The sequence below is a fragment of the Musa acuminata genome, chromosome BXJ3-4 (assembly GCF_036884655.1).
Source record: "Musa acuminata AAA Group cultivar baxijiao chromosome BXJ3-4, Cavendish_Baxijiao_AAA, whole genome shotgun sequence".
NCBI lineage: Eukaryota > Viridiplantae > Streptophyta > Magnoliopsida > Zingiberales > Musaceae > Musa > Musa acuminata.
The window spans coordinates 6228882-6254067 of record NC_088352.1 but is presented as its reverse complement, the minus strand read 5'-3'; the positions used below and the strand labels follow the sequence as shown (position 1 = coordinate 6254067).

At 43.3% G+C, this 25186-nt stretch overlaps 5 protein-coding genes and 1 long non-coding RNA gene across 10 annotated transcripts; 3 read left to right on the top strand and 3 right to left on the bottom strand.

The window, feature by feature from the left end:
- Positions 1–1660: 1660 nt before the first annotated feature.
- On the top strand, positions 1661–3773 carry LOC135635182 (wax ester synthase/diacylglycerol acyltransferase 11-like). The gene is made up of 6 exons (XM_065146075.1): positions 1661–2437; positions 2523–2598; positions 2689–2789; positions 2875–3084; positions 3258–3395; positions 3472–3773. The coding sequence occupies exons 1-6, from the start codon at positions 2030–2032 to the stop codon at positions 3619–3621; spliced, it is 1083 nt and encodes a 360-aa protein (XP_065002147.1). The 5' UTR covers positions 1661–2029; the 3' UTR covers positions 3622–3773.
- Positions 3774–3995: 222 nt separating this feature from the next.
- Positions 3996–7455, top strand: LOC135635775 (wax ester synthase/diacylglycerol acyltransferase 11-like). Its single transcript, XM_065147097.1, has 7 exons — positions 3996–4369; positions 5305–5904; positions 5986–6058; positions 6139–6248; positions 6330–6542; positions 6812–6949; positions 7068–7455. The coding sequence occupies exons 1-7, from the start codon at positions 4064–4066 to the stop codon at positions 7215–7217; spliced, it is 1590 nt and encodes a 529-aa protein (XP_065003169.1). The 5' UTR covers positions 3996–4063; the 3' UTR covers positions 7218–7455.
- A 183-nt stretch (positions 7456–7638) lies between these two features.
- On the bottom strand, positions 7639–8474 carry LOC135635776 (uncharacterized). 2 transcript variants are annotated; one of them, XR_010495735.1, is made up of 3 exons: positions 8157–8392; positions 7946–8059; positions 7639–7838 (listed from the first exon to the last, which is right to left on the bottom strand). It is a non-coding gene; the product is annotated as an uncharacterized LOC135635776 (long non-coding RNA). The 2 variants fall into 2 exon arrangements; XR_010495734.1 differs by lacking the exon at positions 7639–7838 and having other exon boundaries at positions 7889–8059; positions 8157–8474.
- A 1392-nt stretch (positions 8475–9866) lies between these two features.
- On the top strand, positions 9867–12088 carry LOC135635203 (aspartic proteinase NANA, chloroplast-like). Its single transcript, XM_065146128.1, has 2 exons — positions 9867–10549; positions 11027–12088. The coding sequence occupies exons 1-2, from the start codon at positions 9963–9965 to the stop codon at positions 11856–11858; spliced, it is 1419 nt and encodes a 472-aa protein (XP_065002200.1). The 5' UTR covers positions 9867–9962; the 3' UTR covers positions 11859–12088.
- Positions 12089–14179: 2091 nt separating this feature from the next.
- Positions 14180–14857, bottom strand: LOC103980915 (large ribosomal subunit protein eL27-like). The gene has a single exon (XM_009397448.3). It carries the CDS (start codon positions 14784–14786, stop codon positions 14379–14381), a length of 408 nt encoding a protein of 135 aa, XP_009395723.1. The 5' UTR covers positions 14787–14857; the 3' UTR covers positions 14180–14378.
- Positions 14858–15219: 362 nt separating this feature from the next.
- On the bottom strand, positions 15220–23389 carry LOC103980914 (uncharacterized). 4 transcript variants are annotated; one of them, XM_065150056.1, is made up of 10 exons: positions 23018–23389; positions 20993–21096; positions 20536–20697; positions 19657–19888; positions 18920–19024; positions 18587–18715; positions 17538–17587; positions 17353–17450; positions 16047–16331; positions 15220–15957 (listed from the first exon to the last, which is right to left on the bottom strand). In XM_065150056.1, exons 3-10 carry the CDS (start codon positions 20603–20605, stop codon positions 15430–15432), a joined length of 1497 nt encoding a protein of 498 aa, XP_065006128.1. In that variant the 5' UTR covers positions 20606–20697; positions 20993–21096; positions 23018–23389; the 3' UTR covers positions 15220–15429. The 4 variants fall into 4 exon arrangements, with proteins under 4 accessions (XP_065006128.1, XP_009395719.2, XP_065006127.1 ...); XM_009397444.3 differs by lacking the exon at positions 20993–21096 and having other exon boundaries at positions 23018–23097; positions 23152–23389; XM_065150055.1 differs by lacking the exon at positions 20993–21096.
- Positions 23390–25186: the final 1797 nt, after the last annotated feature.

The following is a 25186-nucleotide window of genomic DNA, read 5'->3' as shown; positions in this document are numbered from 1 at the left end:
GCCATTCACCTCTCTAAGAATTCAACATACTATTTTAGATCCAAGCATATTGATGTGAGATATTACTGGATTCGTGATGTGTTTGAGATGAAAGAATTACAATTAGAAAAAGTACATACAAATGATAATGTTTCAGATATATTGACAAAGTCTTTGTCTAAGGAGAAGCTTAAAACATATAGGCGAAGAGCGGGCTTAGTACAGTCTACCATATGAGCTGGATGGGGAGAATTGTTGGGTTCAGCCTGTGGGCTTAGATAATTGGGCCTATTGAGCCCAAATCACTAATTGAAGACAGAAATTAAAAAGAGAGAGAGAATAGGGTTGGGGGCATTGTGCGTGTGCACAGAAAAGTGTGCGGCAGTGTGCGTACGGTACAACAACATGGAGAGAGAGAAATTTAGAGAGAAAATAAGGTTTGAGTTTTTTTGCTTGACGATGTTGAGAAAAGTGTGCGTACGATCGGTGCTCAAACATTGTCAGTTTTGGTCCAAATTTTATGTGGAGAATCCTTGCAGTAAGTTCTATAATTCTAACGGTGTTGATCTATATTTTACCCTCTCTGGGATATTTTCCTACTATATTCACTTTATGAGACCTAGAATTTTCTTACGAGGAGATTCATCGAAGATATGTTATTCTTGAGCCAAGATCTATGATCTTGATGTTATTATAATCCTCTAATTATTCTAGAGAAGACCTATTGTAAACCTATTATCATTTATTATTGATAGTGGAAGTTTGAGGTGGACTACGGTCCCGTGGTGGACCGTGATTTTTCTCACATTAGGTTTTTCATGTCAAAAGATTTGATCTCACCGTGTGATTGATTTTTTGCTCTATTATTTATGCTATACTGATTGATATTTTCATTTAGATATCAAGTTGGTATTTTAACGAGAAACTTATTTTGATACAGAGAGAAAAAAAAAAATTCGTTTTAACATGTTTTCCCCGATATGCTCACCCACATTAAAAGCAAAATATTCCGTTTTAACATGTTTTTTTCCCCGATATGATCACCCACATTAAAAGCACGTTTGTGCGCGTCAGGATTTGTTCGCCTTAAGGTCTGGGAAGTGTGTGTATTCTCGAAAGGGCATACTTGAGAGATTATGCTGCACTTCTTTTTCTTCACTTTTTCCTTCTTCATTTATGATCCTTCAATAATATCTGCAACTCCAATGGAAGAAGTCAGGTGTTGGGACCATGATGTATGTCTCCAGAAGTTCGGGCAATAGGGATTTCTTTTCCTTTTCTTAGCTCCTTTCTGGTCGCTTCACGGATCGTTTACTTTAGATGCTACGCACCCTACTATTCTAACACGATATAAATTGATTTTCTAGAATATTTTATCCGATATCTAATATTCTCCACTTCAGCTATGCTAGTTGTCTTGCCAGTTCCAATGGCATATACATCCCACCGGAGAAAAGTAGACCCACCATTGATGATCTCCATATTCATTCCAAGTCATTCGATCCCAAGAAGTCATGTGTATTTATTCCAACAAAATGGGATGTCATGTGGATTCTCTTCTTCAATGTTCTAGTACATGCAAAGCTCTATCAAGAACAAACATCATCGTGTTATGTCTGCAAGAAGCCATTTAAGTCAATGGAGATATTGTAGCTCCTACTTGTTACTTTGCAACTCGGTCAGTAGCAGATGAGGTCAACAGTTGATAGTCTGGATTGATCATACCGAGTACTACTAGGATAACGCTTGCGTCTAGGCTTCGTTTAGACGGGTGTGGCCGAAACGCAAGGGGAAGTGAGGCGCAGACGTGATGAGGTTTGTTTTCTTCACTTTTCCTTTGTTTCGTCTTCACATTAGCTTCCATGATAGGCACGGAAAGAAATACGCCATGGAGAATAGGAAGATAAGTAATGTGAAGTGACAACACGACTTCTGTAGCGCAAACAGACAATGGAATGTTGGCCGTGAATACGAACGACTGGTTTAACCATTCACTGAAAGAAAAGTCAACCCCACATGTCATTGACGAGGCAGGAGGGAAGAAGTAGAAATGGGTGCGGACCGAGGTGGTGGTGGAGAACCACATCGTGATCCCGAACCTGGAGGACGCAGGCCGGAAACCTCCCCGGACCAGCTGGTGGAGGACTACGTAGCCTCCATCACTTGCAACCCCATGGGCCACTGCCGCCCCCTCTGGGATCTCCACATCCTCAACATCCCCACCTCCGATGCCGCCGCCGTTTCAGTGCTCCGCCTCCACCACTCCCTCGGCGACGGCACCTCCCTCATGTTCCTCTTCCTCGCCTGCATCTGCAACGCCTCCGACCCCGATTTTTCCCTTCCCACAATCCCCAAACACTACCTCCGGCTGCCGCCCGCCTCCAAGATGCTCCATGCGGGTGCTTTTACGGGCCTCTTGTGGCTGTCGACATCAAGGACGTCAAGAACGCCATGCATTGTGTAGGCCTTTCTCCGTTTCCTGCCGCTCGTTAATATAGCCCGTCGATGTCTAACGTGAACTAACGCTTCACATGTTGTTGCAGACGGTAAACGATGTCCTGGTGGGAGTCACATCTGCGGGGTTGTCTCGTTACCTTATCAGGAGATATGTAAGGACCTGTCTGTAGGACTGTCACAAAGGGTTTCCTGCATGCACTACTGATGTCTTAGCTGGTCTGTCTTCACAAGAACAATAACTCTGACTCTTAGGTCACACTGACGACGATGATAGCGAGAAGAATCAGCTCCCCTCAAACATTCGACTCCGTTCAACGCTGCTCGTTAACATTAGACCGATACCCGGAATCCATGCAAATCAACCTCCTCTGTTCTTACGGTTTTCGGATCAATTACTTCTAGTTTTGGATATCGACGAGTTTTTCCTGTTACTGTTAGGCTTTGGCTGAGCTGACGGAGGGCAGAGATGGTGAAACCAAGTGGGGGAATTTTATTGGTTATATCATCCTACCCTCCTCAATCATGAGGTGCAAGAACCCCCTGGACTACATTCGCAGAGCCAAAGCGACTGCAGACAGAAAGAACTCCCTGGAGGCCATCTTCACGTACAAAGGTGCAGAGCTCATCGTCAAATGTTTCGGCATCAAGGTAATTCATGGCCTTCTAATGCATTATGGAAAAGCAGAAGAAAGATTACTGCTTACGCCTTATTTTGTATGAATTAACTGAGGACTTCCTTCAAAAGCTTTCCAAAGCTGCAAGTCTCGACTATTCTTCGAGTCAAAGTTTTCTCATGGTTCTCTTACTCGTGAAATCAACAGGCAGCAGCCGCATTGTGCCGCAGAGTGCTGTCGAACACGGCGTTGTCAATCTCAAACATGATCGGGCCTGTCGAAGAGATTGTGTTCTATGACCATCCACTCGTCTACCTCGCTCTTAGTGTATTTGGGCATCCACAAGTTCAGAACAACATTTCATTTCATAGTTAGATATTCGTCAGCATTTACCTGATTGCTTTGGCTGGGAATTCTACAGGCCCTCACGGTTCATTTCCAGAGTTACGTGAACACGATGAAGATAGTTCTGACAGTGGATGAAGCGGTGATACCGGATCCTTACTTACTTCTGGATGGTCTCGCGGAATCCCTCCGACTCATCACGACGGCCATTCCTGCAACATCGTAACGCATGAGATGAATCTTCGCCTACGGTGGCTGCAGAAAATAAGACAATCGAGGCATATGAATAAATATAAATAAATATATTCCGAATTATCATGTTGTAATTCTTAGTTGGATATAAATTTATCCAACTGTGAATTGGACTCTTTCTTGCTACCACATTTATAACGGTTTGGAGACCGTGGTAACAGTTACAGTGAACCTTAAAAACCATGGTGTGTCAGAGATCCACAGCGAATGACATCCGGCGGCGTGGCATGTTGTGGCCCGTACGATGTACGGAAGTAGCAGCAAATCCGCCGTTCCTCAGCTCCCGACTGTCTCATTGGCCTTTTCCTTTGGTCAACGCCAAAGCCAGATAAATGAGTGCCGCACGAAGCAGGTCAGAGGCCTTGCGTCGATCGTCTTCCCAGATCCCCTCTGCCTCTTCTCTCATCGAATCGTTCATGGACTCCAAGGATGGAGCAGCGCCCAGGATGAGGCATCTGTCGATAAGAACGGCAAGACAGAGTGACCCGGCCGATGGATCTGCCGGGGAGGAGGTGGTGGAGGGAGGAAGGGGAGGAGCAATGAAAGAAGGAAGGCGTCTTGAGGAGGAACCAGTGAGCCCGGGCGGACGGCTATTCCACCAGCGAGGCTTCGACTGCTATATCGTGGCGATCATGGGGTACGCGAAGCCCATCGACGTCGGCGTCGTGAAGTCCGGCTTGGAGAAGACCCTCGCCCGCCACCCCCGGTTCTGCAGTATTCCGGTAAGCGTACCTCCCTCCCTCTAGGAACAGGCCATCTATTTCCTCGTGCAAGAAGCACGATAGATGTAAACGTTATCTACCATGACCAATAGGCTTACCGCCGTGCTTCTGATGACATCTCGATGCTTCCGGTGTGTGAGACCCAAAAATGACAAGATTTAATGGTCTGGATTTATGTTATTCGCCGTTGTGTGTGTACGGCTCACCTATCTGAATCTATTCCTCGAGCAGGTTTTGTTGATGAACAATTAGTTGTCCCGAGAGCACCATATACTTAATTAGAACAGATGTAACGTAGCAAACTAACGTTGTGTAGACAGAAAATATCAATCGACTTGAAAGCAACTTAATTTAATTGCATATCTTTCGGACGGCTTTTCCCGCAATCTTTCGTTAATGTTTTGATTGAATGGATTCGGCAACTTTTATGCTGTTTAAAAGAGGTATTATTCCACAATCCTCGCGATGGCCACACTTTGACTCTCCAATGGCCTGCTTTGCCCGATACGTTCGGTGAGGCAGAGCGGATAAACGGAACACTGCTCCTCCGTCGAACGGCACGCACGCCTCGAGCGTTTGGCCTTCCGGCAAGCCACGGAGTCAGAGTTTCTCGATGGACGACTTCGTCACTTGCTTTGCTTTGGTTGGTGGCCGTCCCTCTGGAAGACCGAAGCAGATAGCTGTAGGACAAAGCATCTGATTTATTTGCGCGCATAGATTGACCAAACTTTTCTTTGGCTGGCGCATCGAGTCGCTGACCGGATTTTTTTCATGTCAAAGCACGCGTGGATTTGATGCACATTGTTTTCTATTCACTCATCTGTCAGTGTCCAGGAGAGTCGTTTTGCCATCCGCTCGCTTAATTGGAATTGAGAAGATCTCTTTGTATCAGCTTGAGATCAGACAGTGCTAAAAGTCAACTCTGAAACGTACAGGTGGTTTTGGACGAGACCGGAGGGACGAAGTCAACATGGGTGCCGGCGAAGGTGGTGGTGGACGACCACATCGTGGTCCCGGACCTGGCGGACCCACGTCGCATCACCACCTCCCCGGACCAGCTAGTGGAGGACTACATCGCCTCCCTCACCTGCATCCCCATGGACCACTCCCGCCCCCTATGGGAGCTCCACGTCCTCAACTTCCCCACCTCCGACGCCGCCGCCGTCGCAGTGCTCCGCCTCCACCACTCCCTCGGCGACGGCGTCTCCCTCATGTCCCTCCTCCTCGCCTGCACCCGCAAGGCCTCCCACCCCGACTCCCTCCCCACCGTCCCCAGCCACTACTCCCGCCGGCCGCCCGCTCCCAAGAGGCTTCATGCGCGTGTTTTCACGCTCCTCCTGTGGCTCTGGGCCTTTCTGATCCTGACGTGGAACACGCTCGTCGACGTCGTCTGCTTCACGGCTACGTCCATCTTCTTGAAGGACACCCCGACGCCGCTCATGGGGTCCCAGGGCGTGGAGCAGCGTCCCAAACGGATCGTGCACCGGTCGGTGAGCCTCGATGACATCAAGGACGTTAAGAACGCCATGCATTGCGTAGGCTCTTCTCCTTTCTGCCTATCATTAATTGAGGACGCTGTTGTCTAGCACGAGCTAACACTTCAGAGTGCGTTGCAGACAATAAACGATGTACTGGTGGGTGTCACGTCCGCGGGGTTGTCTCGTTACCTTAGTAGGAGACAAGAGCAGAGTAAGCTATTTATGTCTGCAGCAAAGATTTCCTCTTAGGCTGTTTTGTTTCTTACAAAGAAGTTACTCTCTGATGCCTAGATTCCAATGACGATGATAAGAACAAGAAGAAGAAGAAGAAGGAACTCCCATCGAACTTACGTCTCAGATCAACCCTGCTCGTTAACATCAGGCCGGCTCCGGGGATCCATGTATGTATGCATCTCTCTCCGCATAAGATTTTTGGAGCCACTGCTTCTATCTATGTTAATGACTGAGTTGACTATAATCAGGCTTTGGCTGAGCTGATGGAGGGCAGGGATGATGGCACCAAGTGGGGGAATTTGATTGGTTACATCATCCTTCCCTTCGAAATCTTCAACCATAAGGACCCTTTGGATTACGTTCGCAGAGGGAAGGCGATTGCGGACAGGAAGAAGAACTCATTGGAAGCCATCTTCACGTATAAAAGTGCAGAGCTCATTGTCAAATGTTTGGGCATCAAGGTAATCGCTTTCCTATAGTCTTTGGAAATGCATATTACTTCAAAGGAAAGCAGATGCTATCAAAACGTAGTTGAACTATCCACATCCTAACTTAATTAGATTCCTCAAAGGATTCTGCCAAGATCGATTGATCACCTCCGGAAACTGTTGATGAGTGGTGATGCCACACACACACATCAGGCTCCTGAGAGACCACCTAAACAGCATCATTCTTCATGAAAACAACATGGCTATTCTTGTGATTACTGTCGTGTTTGTGTATGTTACAGGCAGCAGCTAAGCTGTGTCATAGAATGCTCACCCACACGACGTTGTCATTCTCAAACATGGTCGGGCCGGTTGAGGAAATCGAATTTTTCGGTCACCCACTAGTCTACCTTGCTCCCAGTGCATATGGACATCCACAAGTACGTCCTCGGGATCTCTGGTTCATATTATTACACATGAATTGGTTCTATTTGCTATTTGGTATAGGCTTCAAATGTCTGATTCTTCAGCTGATGAGACTTCTCAACAATGAAACAGGCGCTCACCATTCATTTTCAGAGTTACATGAACACGATGAAGATAGTTCTAGCAGTCGATGACAAGGTGATATCAGACCCTCACCAGCTTCTGGTTGACTTTGCTGAATCCCTAAAGATCATCAGGGAAGCAATTCCAGCCAGATCATAGGAAGACACAAGATCTCGTGCTAATTGATTGGGGCACAGACACCCAAAAGAAGACATGAAGAACTATATATATATTTGTTTTCTCTGAATTATCTGTTTGCAATTTCACCGCTTGTGCGGTGGTGTGAGGGAAGAAATCAAAGACACTGTATGGTCCCGCATCGAAGCCTGGGTGCACGATTCACTTTCCCATGCTTGCGCCCCCGATAGCTCCTAAGAAAAGGGTTTCTTCCATGATACTTGCTTGTACTCACCCGACGATATGCTCTATACTCATCGACGATGGCATCGGACTGGCCAATGTCGCATACACCTAAGTACATTCTCCCGGGAAAACACACACACCGTACGAGAATGTTGGGGCGCTCATGTAACGATGGATTCGGATACCGGCAAAGATTCACTGTCAAATCCCCAAACAATAGATATGTGAGATCGCAGGATTGCTCTTGCACCAATAGATTTCCAGAACACACATCATGGGGTCGATAAATTAATAGTACTCGTCATTATCCACCGACAACAGCAGATGGTTCAACCCACAGCTCGTAGCCAGCAAAGCAGGGTGAATCCTTGGTAGATGCTGTCCGCATCCACTCCATAACCCCAGTGGCAATAAAATCTAAGGATAAAGATGGTGAAGAAACGCAAATCAAGCAGTGAGTCAATGGATTAAGAGTAAAGCCAAATTGATCGTCTTTAATTCATATAAATCGTCAGAATATATACATAGATTACATGCTTCGCCTTAATCAATCAATAATTATCTTCCGCATGGATGAGGAGTTCCCACGATTCCATCGGCGTTCGAAGCCCTTTCACCACCCAGCGATTCCCAAGAAGCTGACACCGTAGTACATGGCAGGCGTACACACAAACACCTCATCAGCAGAAAGATCTACACAGGCTTGGAGAAGAGAGGGGTGGAGGAAGGAGATACCTGAGGGGTCGGGCGGTGAGGCGATGGGAGAGGGCGCGGAAGAAGAAGTTGGCGCCGTGGATGAAGACCACCACGCCGGTGCACCCCAGGACGAACAGCTCGAACATCTCCGCGATCACTTTCCTCTCTCTTTCTCTCTCTCTCTCTCCTCCAGCCCACGGTTTTCGGCGCACGATAAGAGACAAACACGAACGGGCCACGGAAATATTTCTCTGAAGGGGCGGTGATCTTATCAGCTAGGGTGGGAAGTCGGGCACTTTTATTGTTTCTTGTTGCGGCCTTACCAAACTGCTTACCTTCAGAAGAAGCGAAGTTTATCGGGTGTGCCCCACGTGGGACCCTTGATGCGTTGCCTACCGTGTGTGTGGGTGTAAGCCAACGGGGTTGGTGTCATAGGAATAGGTATTGCGTGTGTGAGCGCGTGCATTCGCATGTGTAGGTGGATGGATAAGCAACGACATAATGCACGCTCACCTCCCACGTGCTGGTAGGCCCCACTCGAGACCAACGTCAACAACGCAATGTTGTGGGCGTAGTCAGGTGAGCTCGGACTCGGGTACGACAGGGGCGTACACGTAATTTTGGTCCCACCAGGCCACGATGACATGCGGCGAGGCGATGACCACCGCCGGAGCCCAACATGATGGCGGGACCCACCCGGCCACCCGCCCGGAAGAGCGTGCTCACCTAAACCCCCGCGAAGCGGGCGCTGCCAGCCGTCCAATCTCCATCGTACGTCTCCTGAGACGCCATCATCCTCTGCCAATCCGACCACCCTTCCCCATGTGGGCGCGCTTCGCCACCATCATTATCATCCTTACCTTCTGCCCTCCAGCTGTCCAACTTGGCCTCTCTTCTTCCTCCTACAGTCAACACCTCCGTGTCCGATCCCCCGCTATACGCACCCCTTCCTTCCCATACCTGCACTCCGTCCTCCACCCCCGCTTGAATGGAAGCTCTAACCCACACTCCATCCGAATTCGCCTCATCGTTATCAACGCTGACAGTTCCCCTGTTTCAAGGCATCCCACCGTTCCTTGCGATACAGCGAGATGACAGGCTGCGTGTCAAAAGCACAGTTTCGGTGGACAGACGAGGCCGCGTTTCTTGCCGCTGCCACACACGGGGGACCGTGGTCACCGTTGCTGTACTTGGTAAAAGGGACATGACCTTGTTGATCGTATTATGCATATAGTTCATCTTATACTTGTTACCGTTGATGTACTACAAGGATCCCTACTATACCTCACAATTTCTCCTGTCAAACCATGGAGGCATCAAGAACAGCATCACCCAATAGCATTGTGGGTGCTATTATCACCATTATTACAAACTTAGGAATAACATGATATCATTATTTTCCCCCCCTTTAATTTTCTAATATCAGAGTTGCTAGCTAGCTATCACCAACTGCATCAATTATTATTCCTCTGTCTTCCCTGTGTGTCATGAAGTTCCATAGCCTTCTTCCATGTGCCCAGAGGCTCAATCCTCTATTTTCCAATCATATCAATTAGGACTCCAGCTATTCGTACATTACAGATATTAATCAACCACAAGTTACCACACTATTCTCTCTTCTGATGCCATCAGAGCCCTTACCACGTCAATCACTCTCCCACTGGTTTATCCTTTTGCACGGAGTGAGGAGAACAAAAGACCCGGTGACAGTAGCACACGCAAGTTTCATCACACAATAGCATGCCAATTTTGCCCTGCTGTTATAGGATATAGAGGCTTGTTCGCGGAAGGAAAAGGCTTTGGTCTCGTTCGCTGCCACTGTTAGCCGAAGGCGCTCAGGACCCAATGCCTGCACCACTTCTCCTCCTGCTCCTCCTCGTCCTCTGCTGTAATGTCGCTGCCGCTGCCAAAGCGCACTCAGATTCCCTCCATCTCGAGCTCGTTCGCCGCCCGCCGTCTCCCTCCGCCACCACCCGGCTCGACCTCCTCCGCGAGCTCTACCGCAGCGACCAGCTCCGGCAGCGGATGATCTCCCAGAGCATGGGGCAGCGTCGCCACGGGCGGCGGCCGCTCCAGGCCCCCGCGGCCTCGCAGAACGCCTCTCTGCCGGCGCCGGCGCCGGCGGAGGAGTCGTTCGCGTTGCCGCTCACGTCGGGGGCGTACACGGGCACGGGGCAGTACTTCGTGCGGTTCCTGCTGGGCACGCCGGCGCAGAAGTTCCTGCTGGTGGCGGACACGGGGAGCGACCTGACGTGGGTGAAGTGCCGTCGACCGCGCGCGTGCCGCCGGTGCGGGCGCGGGAGGTTCTTCCGGCCCCAGGCATCGACGACGTACGACCCGATCCGGTGCTCGTCGGACATGTGTAAGTCTGCGCTGCCGTTCGCGCTGGCCACGTGTCCGACACCGGCGAGCCCATGTGCTTACAATTACGGGTAACGTGGCATTGGATCGCATCCCCATCTCCCTACTCATTTTTCGTCCTGCTTTCCGCTAAATTACTAAATATCACTTTCTTTTTATTTCTTTAGCTACATAGTTAACATAAAAATCCATATAAAACTTTGCATAAAATTGTTCTACAAGGTAAATTAGATGTAGGCAGCATCGCAGTCTCGACAGGCATAGGCTGTGATTGTATGCTGGGACTGTTTAATGTGGTGTTTGAAAGAGGAATGAACGATCCGAAGATGCCATGGCCTACCCGGTGGTCGTGAGTGCTCACGATGTAACATGATGCTTGGCATTTACGTACGTGCACACATTGATTTCGTCCTGTACTGCATTCCCATTCCTAAATCCCAAAAGTTAATTTATAATCGATTAGTGCATGCCGGTCCATATTGTTTAACGTTTCCCTGCGGTAAAATCTTCCTTGGATTCCGTCCAAAGCTTAATTGTAACCGTCGCAGGTACTCCGATGGATCGATGGCGAAGGGGGTATTCGCGCAGGAGTCGGCGACGATAACGCTTTCGAGAGGCGCTCGTCGCAGGAAGCTGGGTGGGCTGGTGGTGGGTTGCACGACCTCATCCGTCGGATCCAGCTTCCGCGCATCGGACGGCGTCCTTGGCCTCGGCTACAGCGCGGTGTCGTTCGCCGCCCGCGCCGCTGCCGGATTCGGCGGCCGCTTCTCCTACTGCCTCGTGGACCATCTCAGCCCCCGGAATGCCTCCAGCCGCCTCACCTTCGGACCCACCCCGGCCCTCTCTCACCCGGCATTGCCGCCCCCTCGCGCCACCGAGCTCGTCCTCGACGCCCGCCTCCAGCCCTTCTACGCCGTCCGCATCGACGGCGTCTCCGTCGACGGCGAGCTACTTCCGATCCCCTCGAGTGTGTGGGATGCCGCCCGCGGCGGCGGCGCCATCCTCGACTCCGGGACGAGCCTGACCGTGCTGGCGGAGCCGGCGTACAGGGCTGTGGCGTCGGCGCTGAGCCGGCGACTGGGCGGGGTCCCGAGTGTGAGCGTGGACCCCTTCGACCACTGCTACAACTGGACGGCGGCGGGGCCGGCGGCGGAAGTGCCGAAGCTGGTGCTGCACCTGGCGGGGACGGCGCGGCTGGAGCCGCCGGCGAAGAGCTACGTGATCGACGTGGCGGAGGGGGTGAAGTGCATCGGTATCACGTCGGCGCCGTGGCCGGGCGTGTCCACCATCGGCAACATCCTGCAGCAGGAGCACGTGTGGGAGTTCGATCTCAAGAATCGACGGCTGAGATTTCGGCGATCCACCTGTCGTTCCATCTGATCATCGTGATGAGGAGGAAGAGGAGGAGAGGAGGAAGAGGAGGAGGGAGGTTGGACGTCCCTGATTCTTTCTCCAAATTGTATGGCCGATTATTATTATTATTATTATTATTATCATTATTATTACTTTTTTTCTTTCCCCTCTTTTATCCGTCTGGTGTAATCATAGTGATGATATATGTGTTATGAGATTCTCCTAATAAACAATTAGTCTGATTTGTTGTGAATAAATCACCGAAGATAAGAGATCTGTTGATGATTGCAGACAATCGCGGGGAACCTAATAATTGGATGTTTCAAGCTCAAGCTATATATATATATATATATATATATATATATATATATATATATATATATATATATATATATATATATATATATATATATATATATATATATTGTAAGGTCTTATCTTAGAAGCTTTTTCGTCACACACAATGTATCACTCTAGGACAGAGGTGATGTAGGATATTATTTGATTGCGAAGCAGCATCCACGTCAAACAACGATGTTTGACGATATGAATTAACATAATCCAAATCAACTAACCTTTACTGCGGTGGAAGAAGAGATCAACCGACTTCTATCATCAATATGAACGACATGACAGATATAAAGATACGCCTTTATTATTGGTGTCGAATGATTACCTATGTTATGGCATACAGAGATTGGTAGACCGAATGGCCCATTCTTGCTCCCCATGAAAACCTATCATTTTGCAGCGGGGGAAAGTGCTCATCGAGGTTAAAATTATGGGCTTGGCAGAGCAGCTTTTGTACTGTATGTCATCTAATCTATTTTCCACATGACTAATTCAGAGATCTGAAGCTTCTACAAGACTAGTGTTGGAGTCATATACCTAATAAGGGTCTGAATTTGGCCGATACGAGAAAAAGATAGTCGTTCTATAAGAAAGAACTCGCGCTTTGCTTCTGATAGTATATAATCCAGAAAAGTTTATTGAAGAATATTTCTTTGCGCTATTTGGCATTGAATTAGCATATGAGCTTATTGATTTTGATATGGTTCGATTGATATAGGAACCACATGTTCGTTGTGTGATCGACATAAAATATCCAACATAGTTAAGTAAATACTATCATATTTATTTTTATGATTAATATCTAAAATATTGACGTACCAAACCTACTTACTAAATATTAAAGATACATTTATTTAACATATTTAAATATAAAATATTGATTTGATAATTATATACTATTTGATATTCAAGCTATTCCAAATCAGTTGTATCCATCACATCATCATGAGGTGCAAATAAAAATTAATTAATTTTTTTTTTTACAAAGTTCGCTTTACCACTCTATGAGTTGAAAGTATAATTCATGATTCGTAAATATGAACTAATCTGTGATTGTAATATGAACTAATTAGATATTAGTTTCTGTAATTAGTAATCTTTAACATCTCAATCTTTATTTTTTAAATTATATTAAAATTCTTATATTTAAAAAAATAAAATATTTAATCTTATTTCTTTTATGATAATTTTCCTGATGACTTTAATAATAAATCGAAGTGAGATAAGACGACGTAAAAAAAACGAGATTAAATGTTTCAGATACAAGAATCTCAATAATATGATTTTTAAAAATATAAAACTGAGATGCTAAAAATAATTAACTATAAGGATAATTTATAATTAGCTCTCGTAACATAAGCAATTCATAACATCCAACCCACTCAAAAAATATCTTTTGAAAAATGATCAGATTCGCTCAACTCTATGATGGCGTAGATGGACGATCAAATTAGACACTAATACATTGATATTAGAAATATCAAGGAGCCTTGAAGCCAAGCAAAAGAAATCCACATCGACGGATGAGATGCCCCGTCCGACGTTGTTTTCGCTTGATGCCAATCGATACACAAATAAACCAAATGAAACGTAAAGACATTTGATTATTGGCTCTCTGATTCGATTTCCTAAGCTTTTATATATTGTATACGAGAGATAACATGATTCGTAGAAAATAATAGATGACCACTCAGACGTCATAGTATCACCAGCTCGACACACATGTAACGATCACTCAATATGTCGAACAGAACCACGAAATTACTCGTATGAATTAACTCCGTGATTTTTAGAGTCGATCATGAAACATCTTAAGCTCATAATGAATTCTCTGAAACTTACATCATACTAATTCGGTTCGTGAAAGAAGTCAAGCACACTAATGTTCTAATTCATCGAAATTAGCCTAACACAAGCATCAATTTTGAGAATTACCGAAATGTATGCAGGTTACTTGCGACTCATCGCATGCGAAGATGAAAGCACATGAAACACGATTGGCGCAAAGCATTCGACTCATCCGTTTAAGCAACAGATATAAAATGTCATTCGATCCATGATCAAATCAGTTTCATCCTCCGATGAACCAAAATGAGGCTAAAATCCTCATAGAACGCTATAGATCTCGACAGACGATGATGGAAGTAGTAGAAATATTACTGGTAGATAGATCTAAGAAAAGCGGGCTAGAAGAGATTAGAACCTAAGCTTGGTGAAGAACCACCGGTTCTTGCCGGTCTTGAAGCGTTCCTCGAGGCGGGCCTTGGTCTCCTTGCAGGCGGTGACCTTCTTGTCGCGGGACTGAAGGGAATCGGCGGTGACGACGTCCTTGAGATCGACGTCGAGGGTGTAGCGGGTGGGCATGATATGGCTATAATTGACCAGCTTCAGGAACGCCTTCACCCGCGACTTCTTGGCCGTCTTCTTCGCCGAGTCCTTGCGGATGACCTTCTTCGGGTACTTGGCGACGCCGGCCACCAGGCAGTGCCCGTAGGGCCGCTCCCGAGTACCGTCGTCGAAGGCCCGCACGATCACTGCCTTCCTCCCAGCGAATCGCCCTTGAAGGATGATCACCGCCTTGTTCGGCTTCAGAAACTTCACCATCTTGTCCTGTTTTCCCGATCGATCCGAGTTGCTCACCCTTCCCCTTCGCCGCCACTTGAAGTGGAAACCCTAGGCAATGGTGTCTTGTAGCGAGCGCGATCGGAGTTAGGCCGTGGTTGAACTGGGTCCAATGGACACTTCCTGCGACTTTGGGCCGGGCCGGGCCTGGGCAATGAACCCCACAAAGCCTATCCTAATGGTATTTATAAACCACGTCATTAAGAGAACAGAAGAAATGAAAAATATCTGTTAATTTGTGATGATGTGAAGTAACTTGACAGTTTATGGTAAATGCTATGCTCGAATCCTACATTCGATCATTTATCCTTTACAATATTTTATAATGCTGTCTTACAAGACCTATGTTTCATTATTTTGATACAGAATCATGTTGCAGAGTACATAATATATATCATCTCATAATAAAAGCAGATTAGTAAAAAAGCTATTTTGCTAGACATGCCACCAAATAAAACAGGTTACATTCTCCCTGAGTTTGACTTCATGATGATTCATTCATCGCTTACTTCATTTTTATAGGATCAAAATTAGACTATTTAGATCCTTCACAAGATACGATGATATCAAGCAAATGATTTAGCCCATGTTTGAAGCCAATCAAAAAAATGAAGAGGTGAATTGTTTAGATGCAGTTAGCCACCGGATCTTCTCCTTGCTTCTTTCTCCCGATTTCCACGAGCATGGTTAGCAGAGCTTCACACATATCACTAGCATCAGCCTCGAGCTGGTCCTTCTTCTGAGAGGGGTACACCATCCACGCGTGGTCCAGCTTCCGTTCTAATCTCACCACTACTGATCCAGGAACCTCTGCGTCGCGCCTTGTTACTAATCCATCACTTGCCTCTCCATATCGCAACTTCAGGTGCAGTGCACAGACCGCCATTGCAGCAGCTACCGGGATGACAACAGGAACCTTCCGACCAGATATTATCCCTGAAGCAAACTCATCGCCCACGTACAAGAAACGAGGTAGGGGGAGCCATGGCAGCTCAGCATGCGCAATATGAGACATCGTAGCAATGACACCAGGAGCCACTCGAGCTTCTGTGTGGAATGAAACCAATGGGACTTGTTCTACAGGAAGCCTGTGCTTTGAGATGAATTCCCTTCTCTTTTCATATGTGAGATCCTCTAGAGACCTCATATCACCCTATGAAAATAAAAGACTGCCGTTGTGATCCATGACCCATTGCCAACTTGAAAGCATAATTCATGTTGTCCAGAGGGGAAAAAATTTACCTTTATTATTTTGCAGATTATGAATTCCATAATCCTTCGGGCCTCCTTGTAGGCAACTTGGCCTTCTCGGAGGATATCGGAAACAATGGGGCTACCACCATATGGGCTCTGAACCAGTGCTAGGCCAGCAACCTTGTCCTTCAGGTCTGACCAGTACATTGAAAGCGCTGCAGCTGCATCGACACCACCTTTGCTATGTCCGAGAAGCATCACACGCTTTCTGGATCCCCAGTACAGCTCCTCAATGTATTGTTTGAGTTCCCACGAATTTCTCTCCACCGAGGCCTACAGGAATCATGGTAAGAAACCAGTTATCTGCTTAACTATTCTTAAAAGCTCATCAATATGAAAAGCTGGATCAGTTGATTAGTCTCTGACAATGATAATTCCTCCAGAATTCCATGCTGAAACAAAAAACTTATACTCCTGTTTTACAGCATACTCTGAGCATGAAAAAAATCAATTCCATGTGCGTATCTTTCTCAGAATACTTCATTTATTGATTCTGAGGATCTAAAAGTTCAGCCAAGGAGTCAAATTCACAGAAAGAGAAATTTCTAAATCACAACATCGAGTGTTGCAATGGGCAACTCTAAAATTTAAAAAGCAATCATCGAAAGGGAATTGGACGATTAAGATAGAATTAAGACATAATGCAGGAGTAATTTTCATGCAATTTTCCTTGACTTAAATGACAAACACATCGAGATGTAGGGTCCCATTTAGTTGTGTTCACTGCATCGTCTACTACCATTAAGCTCTGTGTAGGGAAATATCCTTGGTAAAACAAAGAGAGCCAGGGATGAAACTAGAAATATATGGGACAAGCATCAAAATTGAATTAGACTATTTTAGTAAACATTTGTATCATACATTGATATTTAGGTGCAGAAGATGATGAATGATTTTGAGATAAGCACACTGTGTTGCACTGTCAGTGTACTTATATGCCATCATCTGAGGTTTACAAGCATAAAATCTACCAAAAACTAAGCTTGCAATGATTCTAGAAAGACTATGATGCGGAATTGGACATATTCTAATCATTTATATTGCTCTAGTAGTGGAAATAGATAAAACTAGTAAGTATGACTTGTATAAGAGTGATGAAGGTTCTAAACCATATATCATTTGATGAGACTTGAGACATTCTGCAAAAGCTTTCTTTGAGATTGAGATAAAGCAAGATGAAATTAGTGTTCATGCTTCATATAAATTAGTGAACTTTGCTGTCTATACAAGAGATGTTGGAGACTATTTAGTTTGCATAAACAACCTAAGCTGGCTTTCCGATGCTCAACGTTACCTCACTATGAATCTTGGCAATATGACAAGTAAGACCCATCTTGGAAAAACATTGTTTGGTGTTCACGAAATACAACGGACCGTGGTTGCTAAAAAGACCTGCAATTTAACATTTTCAGATAACATATTAACCTATGGAATCAAACGTATTTGTGTCAAGACCATATCAGCGAAGAGATACCTCACCAGGAATCAACAAATAAACCAGAGTGTTGGGAAGACGATGAATGCCATTTCTGAAAATGAGAAGATGGAGACTAACATCATTATTTATTATGACAAACAATGTCTAACAATGCCTCTTGTACTATGGCTACTCTAAAAGTTGTATCCTTATTGTAACAATTATACCCATACCTACATGTGAAAACACCAAACAAACCACCACCATACAATTCCCAAGTTTCAGACTAAGAAAATACTCACTAATGGACAAAGCTATGCCCATCCAATCTACCAAAATACAAATGAGAATGGATGGTTGTGATCACCATCTGACCAATATGCTTCATGCACTTCATGTAGTTTGATAACTCTGCACTCTGATATCTAAATTCCACTTTTTTCTGATTATCTCACCACTTAAAAATAACATAAACCAACAGGATAGTAATTGTTGATGAGGAAGTCTAAGGTAATAGGGCTACAAACCCATGATGATAATTCATTTTATATCAGTTAAACAGCTATTTGAAGACTGTCTTAGCTGCTACACAAATGGACATGAAAATTCCCTGGTAATTTGTTGAGTAACTGCAGCAATAATAGATTTACTTTCCTTCAAAAAACATGTACCATTTTACCACATTGACGCCAACAAGAGGGTGAAAGCAAAGCTACTGCCAGCCAATACATTGGTACCTATTTATTCAAAAGCTTCATCATTGTGACAGAAGCTCTTGAAATTTGTAATGTGAAGAACTTAGATATGCAGAAAGAGGACGAGATACAAAAAAGCAAGGATCTTTGTGTCAAGGACAGGTGGCGATAGTGTTGAAGCATATTGTTGGAACACTGAATTAAAAGCAAATATTTTCTAGCAAAGACCAAAAAATCCCACATATTGACAATTTAGACATGAAAATTAGTATACAGATTGACAAAACATCTATATCATTGAACTATAAAGTCCACAATTTAATCAACAATATAAGTCCATGAACCAGAACAAATCACAGGCATGAGAGATACAAGATTGAACAAATTTTGACTGTCTTGTGGCAGAAACAACGTGCCTGACATCATGAAGCAGCTCCATGAAATGGGTTGTACCATCCTCCATGGGAGGAAATTGTTCAGACCTCTGCAACCACCCAATATCATCAGAAGACCCCTGCAACATTCTTTTCACACGGGATATGAACCTATAACACGAAAGGCAAGAAAAAAGAAGAGTGAGCTCAATGCACTTGACAGCCATATTTGTCACCATAATTGCTGGTAACCAGACCATGGTTGGCTGCCAGCTGCCTTGATCAGTTCAAAGCAAGAATAAATTTAAATTTAATGCTGATAATAAAATGACTCAAATAAAAAAAATGCAAATATAAATAAAGCAATTCTATTACCCCCGAGCTTCTATGCAAATTTGTCTGAGATACATATAAAAGCATCTTGAACAAGTGGACATAACTCGACCTCCTACTCTTAGACCACATAGTGAGAACAATATCCTGCATCCAAATTCAATATCATGCAGTAAAGAACACAATAAACAAAGCATGAAAGAATCATGAGATGATCATTTTCTTCTATGACACTGATGAGATATTTGTCCAGAGAGTGTATCAACTTGATTATTTCTGGATCAATTAGAATAACTCATAAATTTTAATCTTAGCTGTTATAATTTAAGGATAATACAATTTGAAGCAACAGATTCAACTTGCTGCCTAGCTGGGTAACTATGTTATAATGACAAGCCATTTGGCAGTTGCCATGTTTAACACCTAATATTTTCTCAAGCAAAATTCCATTACAAGATGTTGGAAACAGACCTGTTCCTAACCCTTGACCCACGACAACATGATACAATAGAAACAAGTATAATACACAGATGAATCAGAAGAGAAGAAAGCATAATTCGACGTATACTGATGTTAATACTATGGGGTCCAATGCTTACTTTTAACAGAGTCATCAATGAGATAATAGTACATCAATATATATGTATATTCCTATTTGCAAATTGGAGCCAATCTTGGATTAGCATCTAAAAAGAGCAGTAGAGCACTATACGTATCACAGAGTAACAGACTATTCCTCATGACCAACATTAGCAGATATCATAATGAAGCATACATACACTTGATGTATGAAATATGAGTTTTGCCTAGACCCAATAATTCCATAATTCCTTTGGCGGTTAATAAGCCGCCTTTCAGATTCTAGATGGTATATATTTGCTGAAGTTTTGTATGAAACTGAGAGATCTCCTTGAGAGGACCAATTACTGTTATTTAAGCACTTCTCATGACATCCAGAGACTGAAGCTTCAGAATCTTGTGAGAATCTTTCAATATCGCTGAACAAGATATCTGCAAAGAATTGGATCAGAACATATTCGTTGAGGAAAACTTCGAAGGGTTTAATTGAGTACAAGTAGTACATGTGCTAACAAAACCACAAGATACAGAAAATTATTTGTATGCTCCATAATGGATGTAAACCTATGTTCTGCTTATTTTAATTAGCAAAATGAAATTTCAGAGTGCATTATAAGAATGTAACATTTAGATGCAGAGACAGTAAAACATCACATAACATAGGTTATGCAAACGGAACAAACCTAATTACCTCATGCAGACTCACAAATTACTTGTTGAAATTACAACTTAGAATCAAAAAAGGAAAGAAAGAAATGATCAGAACAAGAAGCTAAGACAAAAAGGTGGCTTTAGATTCCTAAATTTACTCATGATTTGTACAAAAACTAACAAAGATTACACCAGAAAAATGTATACAATGAAAGTTGTCTAACTAGTGTGATCTCCCAACACAATGACCACTTCAGAAACATAAAGCAAAAGATCATTTTGATTGGCCATCGACTTCAATAAGACTTGTCACAGTATAAAACTGAAAAAGTATGCCACTTTCCAAACGACTTATCAATGGTAAAAATCAAATGACATATATTAAAACAAAAAAAAGAAAGACAGAAAGATAGTCCACAAAAACTCACCAATGAATTGAATTAGACGGTGACTCAAATATGAAGCCAATTCCAGGATACGAACAAAATAATCATCCATAGCTATTCCAACTGTAAAGAATGGAGGAGGAATTCTTTTGCTCCGTGTTGTACCATGATGAAGCAAACAACACTAAATATAAAGCCTGCCACCTGTAAACCATAACATGAAATTATAGATAACTACATCAATCCATTGAGAACTGGGGAGAAGAAATTATACTTTTCATCAAGCATAGCTCCAGAATATATGTGCATATTTGTTATTATTGATATCATCAAAACCTTTCACGAAAAATATAAGGCAAGCTATAGAGCATCACCAAAAGTAGAGAGCTCTTCATGAGAAATTTGGTAGAACTTTAGGTTGCTGTTAATTCCTCAACAAGGCAAAATTAGGTAAGATAGAAATTAATCCAAAAACCTAGACAGCGAATAAGAGGTCTACCTTATGTTACAGTTCAAGCTCATGCAAAGCATACTTCATAATCCCAACGAGAACAACCCAAGGGGAAGAAACATGATGAGCTATTCTTTAGGGTGCAACATTACCTTAAAAGCAGAAATGCAGCAATTATTCAATGAAGAAGCTGTTCTATAGGGTGCAACATTATCTTAAAAGCAGAAATGCACCAATTATTCAATGAAGCAAACCCCAAAGCTTATATTTTTTTTGTATCTGACCAAAAAAAAAACATACACTACATGATGAAAATAAAGACAGGAAAGACTTGGCAAGGTTATCGATTGGGTGAGATAATAAAGAACTCTGATCTGAAGGATCACATCAGCTAAGAATGTCATAAAGAACTCTGATTCTAAGAATGTTATAAAGAACTCTGATTCGAAGGACTGCATCATTCTAGTTTTGAAAATTCAGGGGCCAAAACTGAAAGGCAAGCCAACGCTAAGAACCTTAAATCTTACTGTTATATCACATGTTTGTAGTAGTAGTAGTTGTGGGTATCCACCTGTAGGTAAAGCGGCACACTTTTGAAAATTCACCAACATGAGAGGATCATGCCACTTCATAATTCCATTAGGGCTTGCCCCACCATGGCCAAGCCTTGGCCCACAACCAAACGGTCCTAAGCCTGAGGACCGTCAGGGCGCATGAGACTAACGAAATCTAATCTCATGGCCCTTGACTTGTCCTTCCCAAACATCAGTCTTGCCAAAGGCCACTGTGAGGTCTCAGATGCTAGACCACCACCTTCTGGCTAGAGATGGTTGGAAGCTTGCCCCTACAATCAGGACAGACCTTTCACATCTGGAAGTATAGCCCCTTTCCAAGGGCATCCATCACTAGCCTCACTTGAATATCAAAGGAGATACCGCTGAAGGCAACTTAGGTCCCCCCCATCTAGCAATATCAGTCTTGCAAGTCCCCCACCTAGATGACCTAGCCTCCTCCTATCAGACAACCTAGAATGACCAGGTGATCCAGCCATCCAACATCACAGCTGCCTAATCGTCCAGTTTTCGGAGCAGAGACACCAGATTATAGTTTGATGCATTATGTGTTCTCCTCCAAGAAAACTGATTGCCATATCCACAAATTTTACATATAAAAAGCAAGTATATAGAAATTAGAAACAGACTTCTAACAAAAACTTGAGTATAGAGTAATAATTTAATACGAAAATGAAGTCAGCAATTAATAAAAGCCACTAAAAAATAGATTTTGAAGGTAACGTTTAACTAAATATTCATGGGAAACTTGTTTAATTTGACAAATTATCATCTCTAAAACTCCAGAGTATCTAGAACAGTTCCATGTCTCACTATGCAAATAAGGTTTTTGGACATAGAACTAAAACTAAAGGCTCATCTGAAGCATTCATCAATGTGAAGCATGAACTTTGTGATCAGTAGTAATTCACAGGAGGAATCCAATGAGAACAACAGTTTTTTTGTTGGTATATATGTGCAGTTTGATATTGAATGCCTTCTCGCCTACCAAAAACCAGAGACTTCTTCGTAGAAAGTTTGTCAGGTCAGGTTTTTGAGTGGATATAGATTGAGAAACAAGGTTCTATAGTATAAACGCTGCAACAAGGGCAGTCTGGCTATTCTTATAAAGCTAAAAAGTGCCAAATCTGTTTATTGAAATAGACTTAGCAAGATCAACGGAGACTAAATAAAAAAGATTTCTGCAATCTATAATACGAGACACCTAATTATCCTTCACCAATGCATACATTATTCCCGAGAACAATTGATCCCGGAAACAGCAGTTAACCAATGTTCTCGATAACGAAGTCCTTACCCAAAAGAAGAGAAGCGATTCTATTCATCACTTATCGAAGAGTATAAAGTGGAAATCCCTGACGGTACTCGAAACATTAGTCACAGAGTCAAATCGACAAATAACTAATTGACAAAACAAGCAATCAACGTATAAACATAAATCAAACAGAAAACAAAAGAGTCGATCAACAATAAATGCAACTAAATGAAAACAAACACCAACCTTACAGTTGATTGCCGAGAAACAGGGTGGGATTGCGAACAGCACTCTCAGTTCGCAGTAACCCTCATGTTACATCCAACCTATCCAGTGATTCCCAAAAACATATCGCACTCAAGATTCGACTGCGGCTATACCTTTGGGAGAGTTAGCGATCTCATGCGGCGTCACGCAGCAAGCCTCAACGAGAGGGGAAGAGATCATCCACGAGGAGGTCAAAAGAGCGTCCGCGGAGCCGCCGGGTAGAGGAACACTTGGTGGTGGTGGCGTCGAGAAAGAGTGAGGTTAAACCGAGGAAACGGGAGGAAATAAACGATCGTTATCCAGTCGCCACGGCGTAACAGGGCCACGTCGAAAGCGAGTGGATTCTGCACGGCAGACCGCGCGACCGGGTCGAGTGGGGGAGCGCGATGTTGGGGGTGGAGATGAAAGGGGGTTGCAACTCTCGTGTACCCTTCAGAATACCAAACAGGAAATACCCTCCTATTATTGGTTCTAATGTCGAGCCCATCAAACTACACGAAGTGCCAACCGAAGGGAGATGTTGTTCCCGCTCGGCCAAGTCAGCTGATCAGGATGGGGGGGGCGGGGGGAACGGTCGAGCTCGGCAATCGAGCTCTATGGGGCGTTTGAATACTGACAGGATTGTCTCCTTGTGCGCGGACAGGGTAGTATTTTATGAGAGGAAGAAATGGAAATGTTGGAGAGCCGTGGAAGGCAAGCATCGCTAGTAGAAATTATTGCAGGTAGATAGACTGATTTAATATTTTGTAAAATATTTATCTAAAAAAATTAAATTAATCCACATTAATTATGATCTATATTTGTTATATTTGGGGTTAATATATGATATTATTGAGACAGATTATAGTGGCATGATCTGAAAGATAATTCGGGTTTGATCATGATTTTTTTTCGAGAATATCATAGGTGGATATGTCCTCCAATTAAGTTTAATATAATATTAAATCCAAAGAAAGCTCGGATCAATGATAAATAGTTTATGAAGATTGGATAAGTAAATGTTAGAATTGAGTAAGAGATTTAAGGTGACAATGTGGGTTATCCGATTATTACTGTACATATAATTATACATTGAATCCAGACTTCTTGAGTCATTTAATATTTTTTATTAATTAATAATATCCTCCCTTGATATGATGCTAAGGTGTCGATTTGTCTATAGTGTATCATTTTATTATGTTAGATATAATATTAAAATGTTAAATATATTTTTATAAATCATAATATATTTTCTTGTGCACTGATAAGTATGCAAGGATAAAGATACGACATGGACACAAACCTTAGGATGATAAAGAAACATCGATTGGGACCATCAATTGTAACTTTTGTTCATCTGGATTTTTGTGCTTCTATGTTCTCCGATGGACTGCCCATCACCGATGGCTCAATTTGCAATGGGGCAACCGATCATAGATGGCTCATCCTCTTTGATTGACATTCGGTAACAACAGACAAAGATCAATGGACGGAAGATTACAATAATTCTAAAGATATCCAAGAAATGCTTCAAAGTTGATTAATACAAGGGCAAATTTTGATCCAATTTTGACCACTAACATGAAATAATGAATACATAATTCACTTCTTTTAATCATAACAATTCATGACCGGTTGTTGAGTTGGATGGGAAAATAATTTGGAGCTGAAAAATATCCAATCCAATCCAAGCTGAGAAAGATGTGGATTTTTAGTATATAATGTAGGAAAATTGAATATCCAATCCAAGCTGGGATCAAGGATGATGAACTGGATCTGGATTTATTTTGATCAACTTGGAGCTGAAAATTTAGATATAAGAAGATTCTATCTCCTAAACTAGATGGTTTGATTCCGTGTTAATGTTTCGATAGATCTTGTCACACATAGTTTTCTGTGTTTAGTTGATACCTTTAGATTAGGGGACCATAAGTAGTCAAACCTCATGAACTATTCCTATATGTACCCTTTGGGATTGCAGCAGTATTATCCCTTGCAATTATGGTCGGGTACCTGACCCCATTAATGGATTATAATTCTATTAGTAAGGTGGCAATGGCCCACTTTGTCTGTTCTGTTTATGTAGTTCTCTTAATCATGTCATTACACCTAATTATTAAATCGGTAAATAGATAATAAAATTAACTTTTAATACCTGTTCCTCTTCAC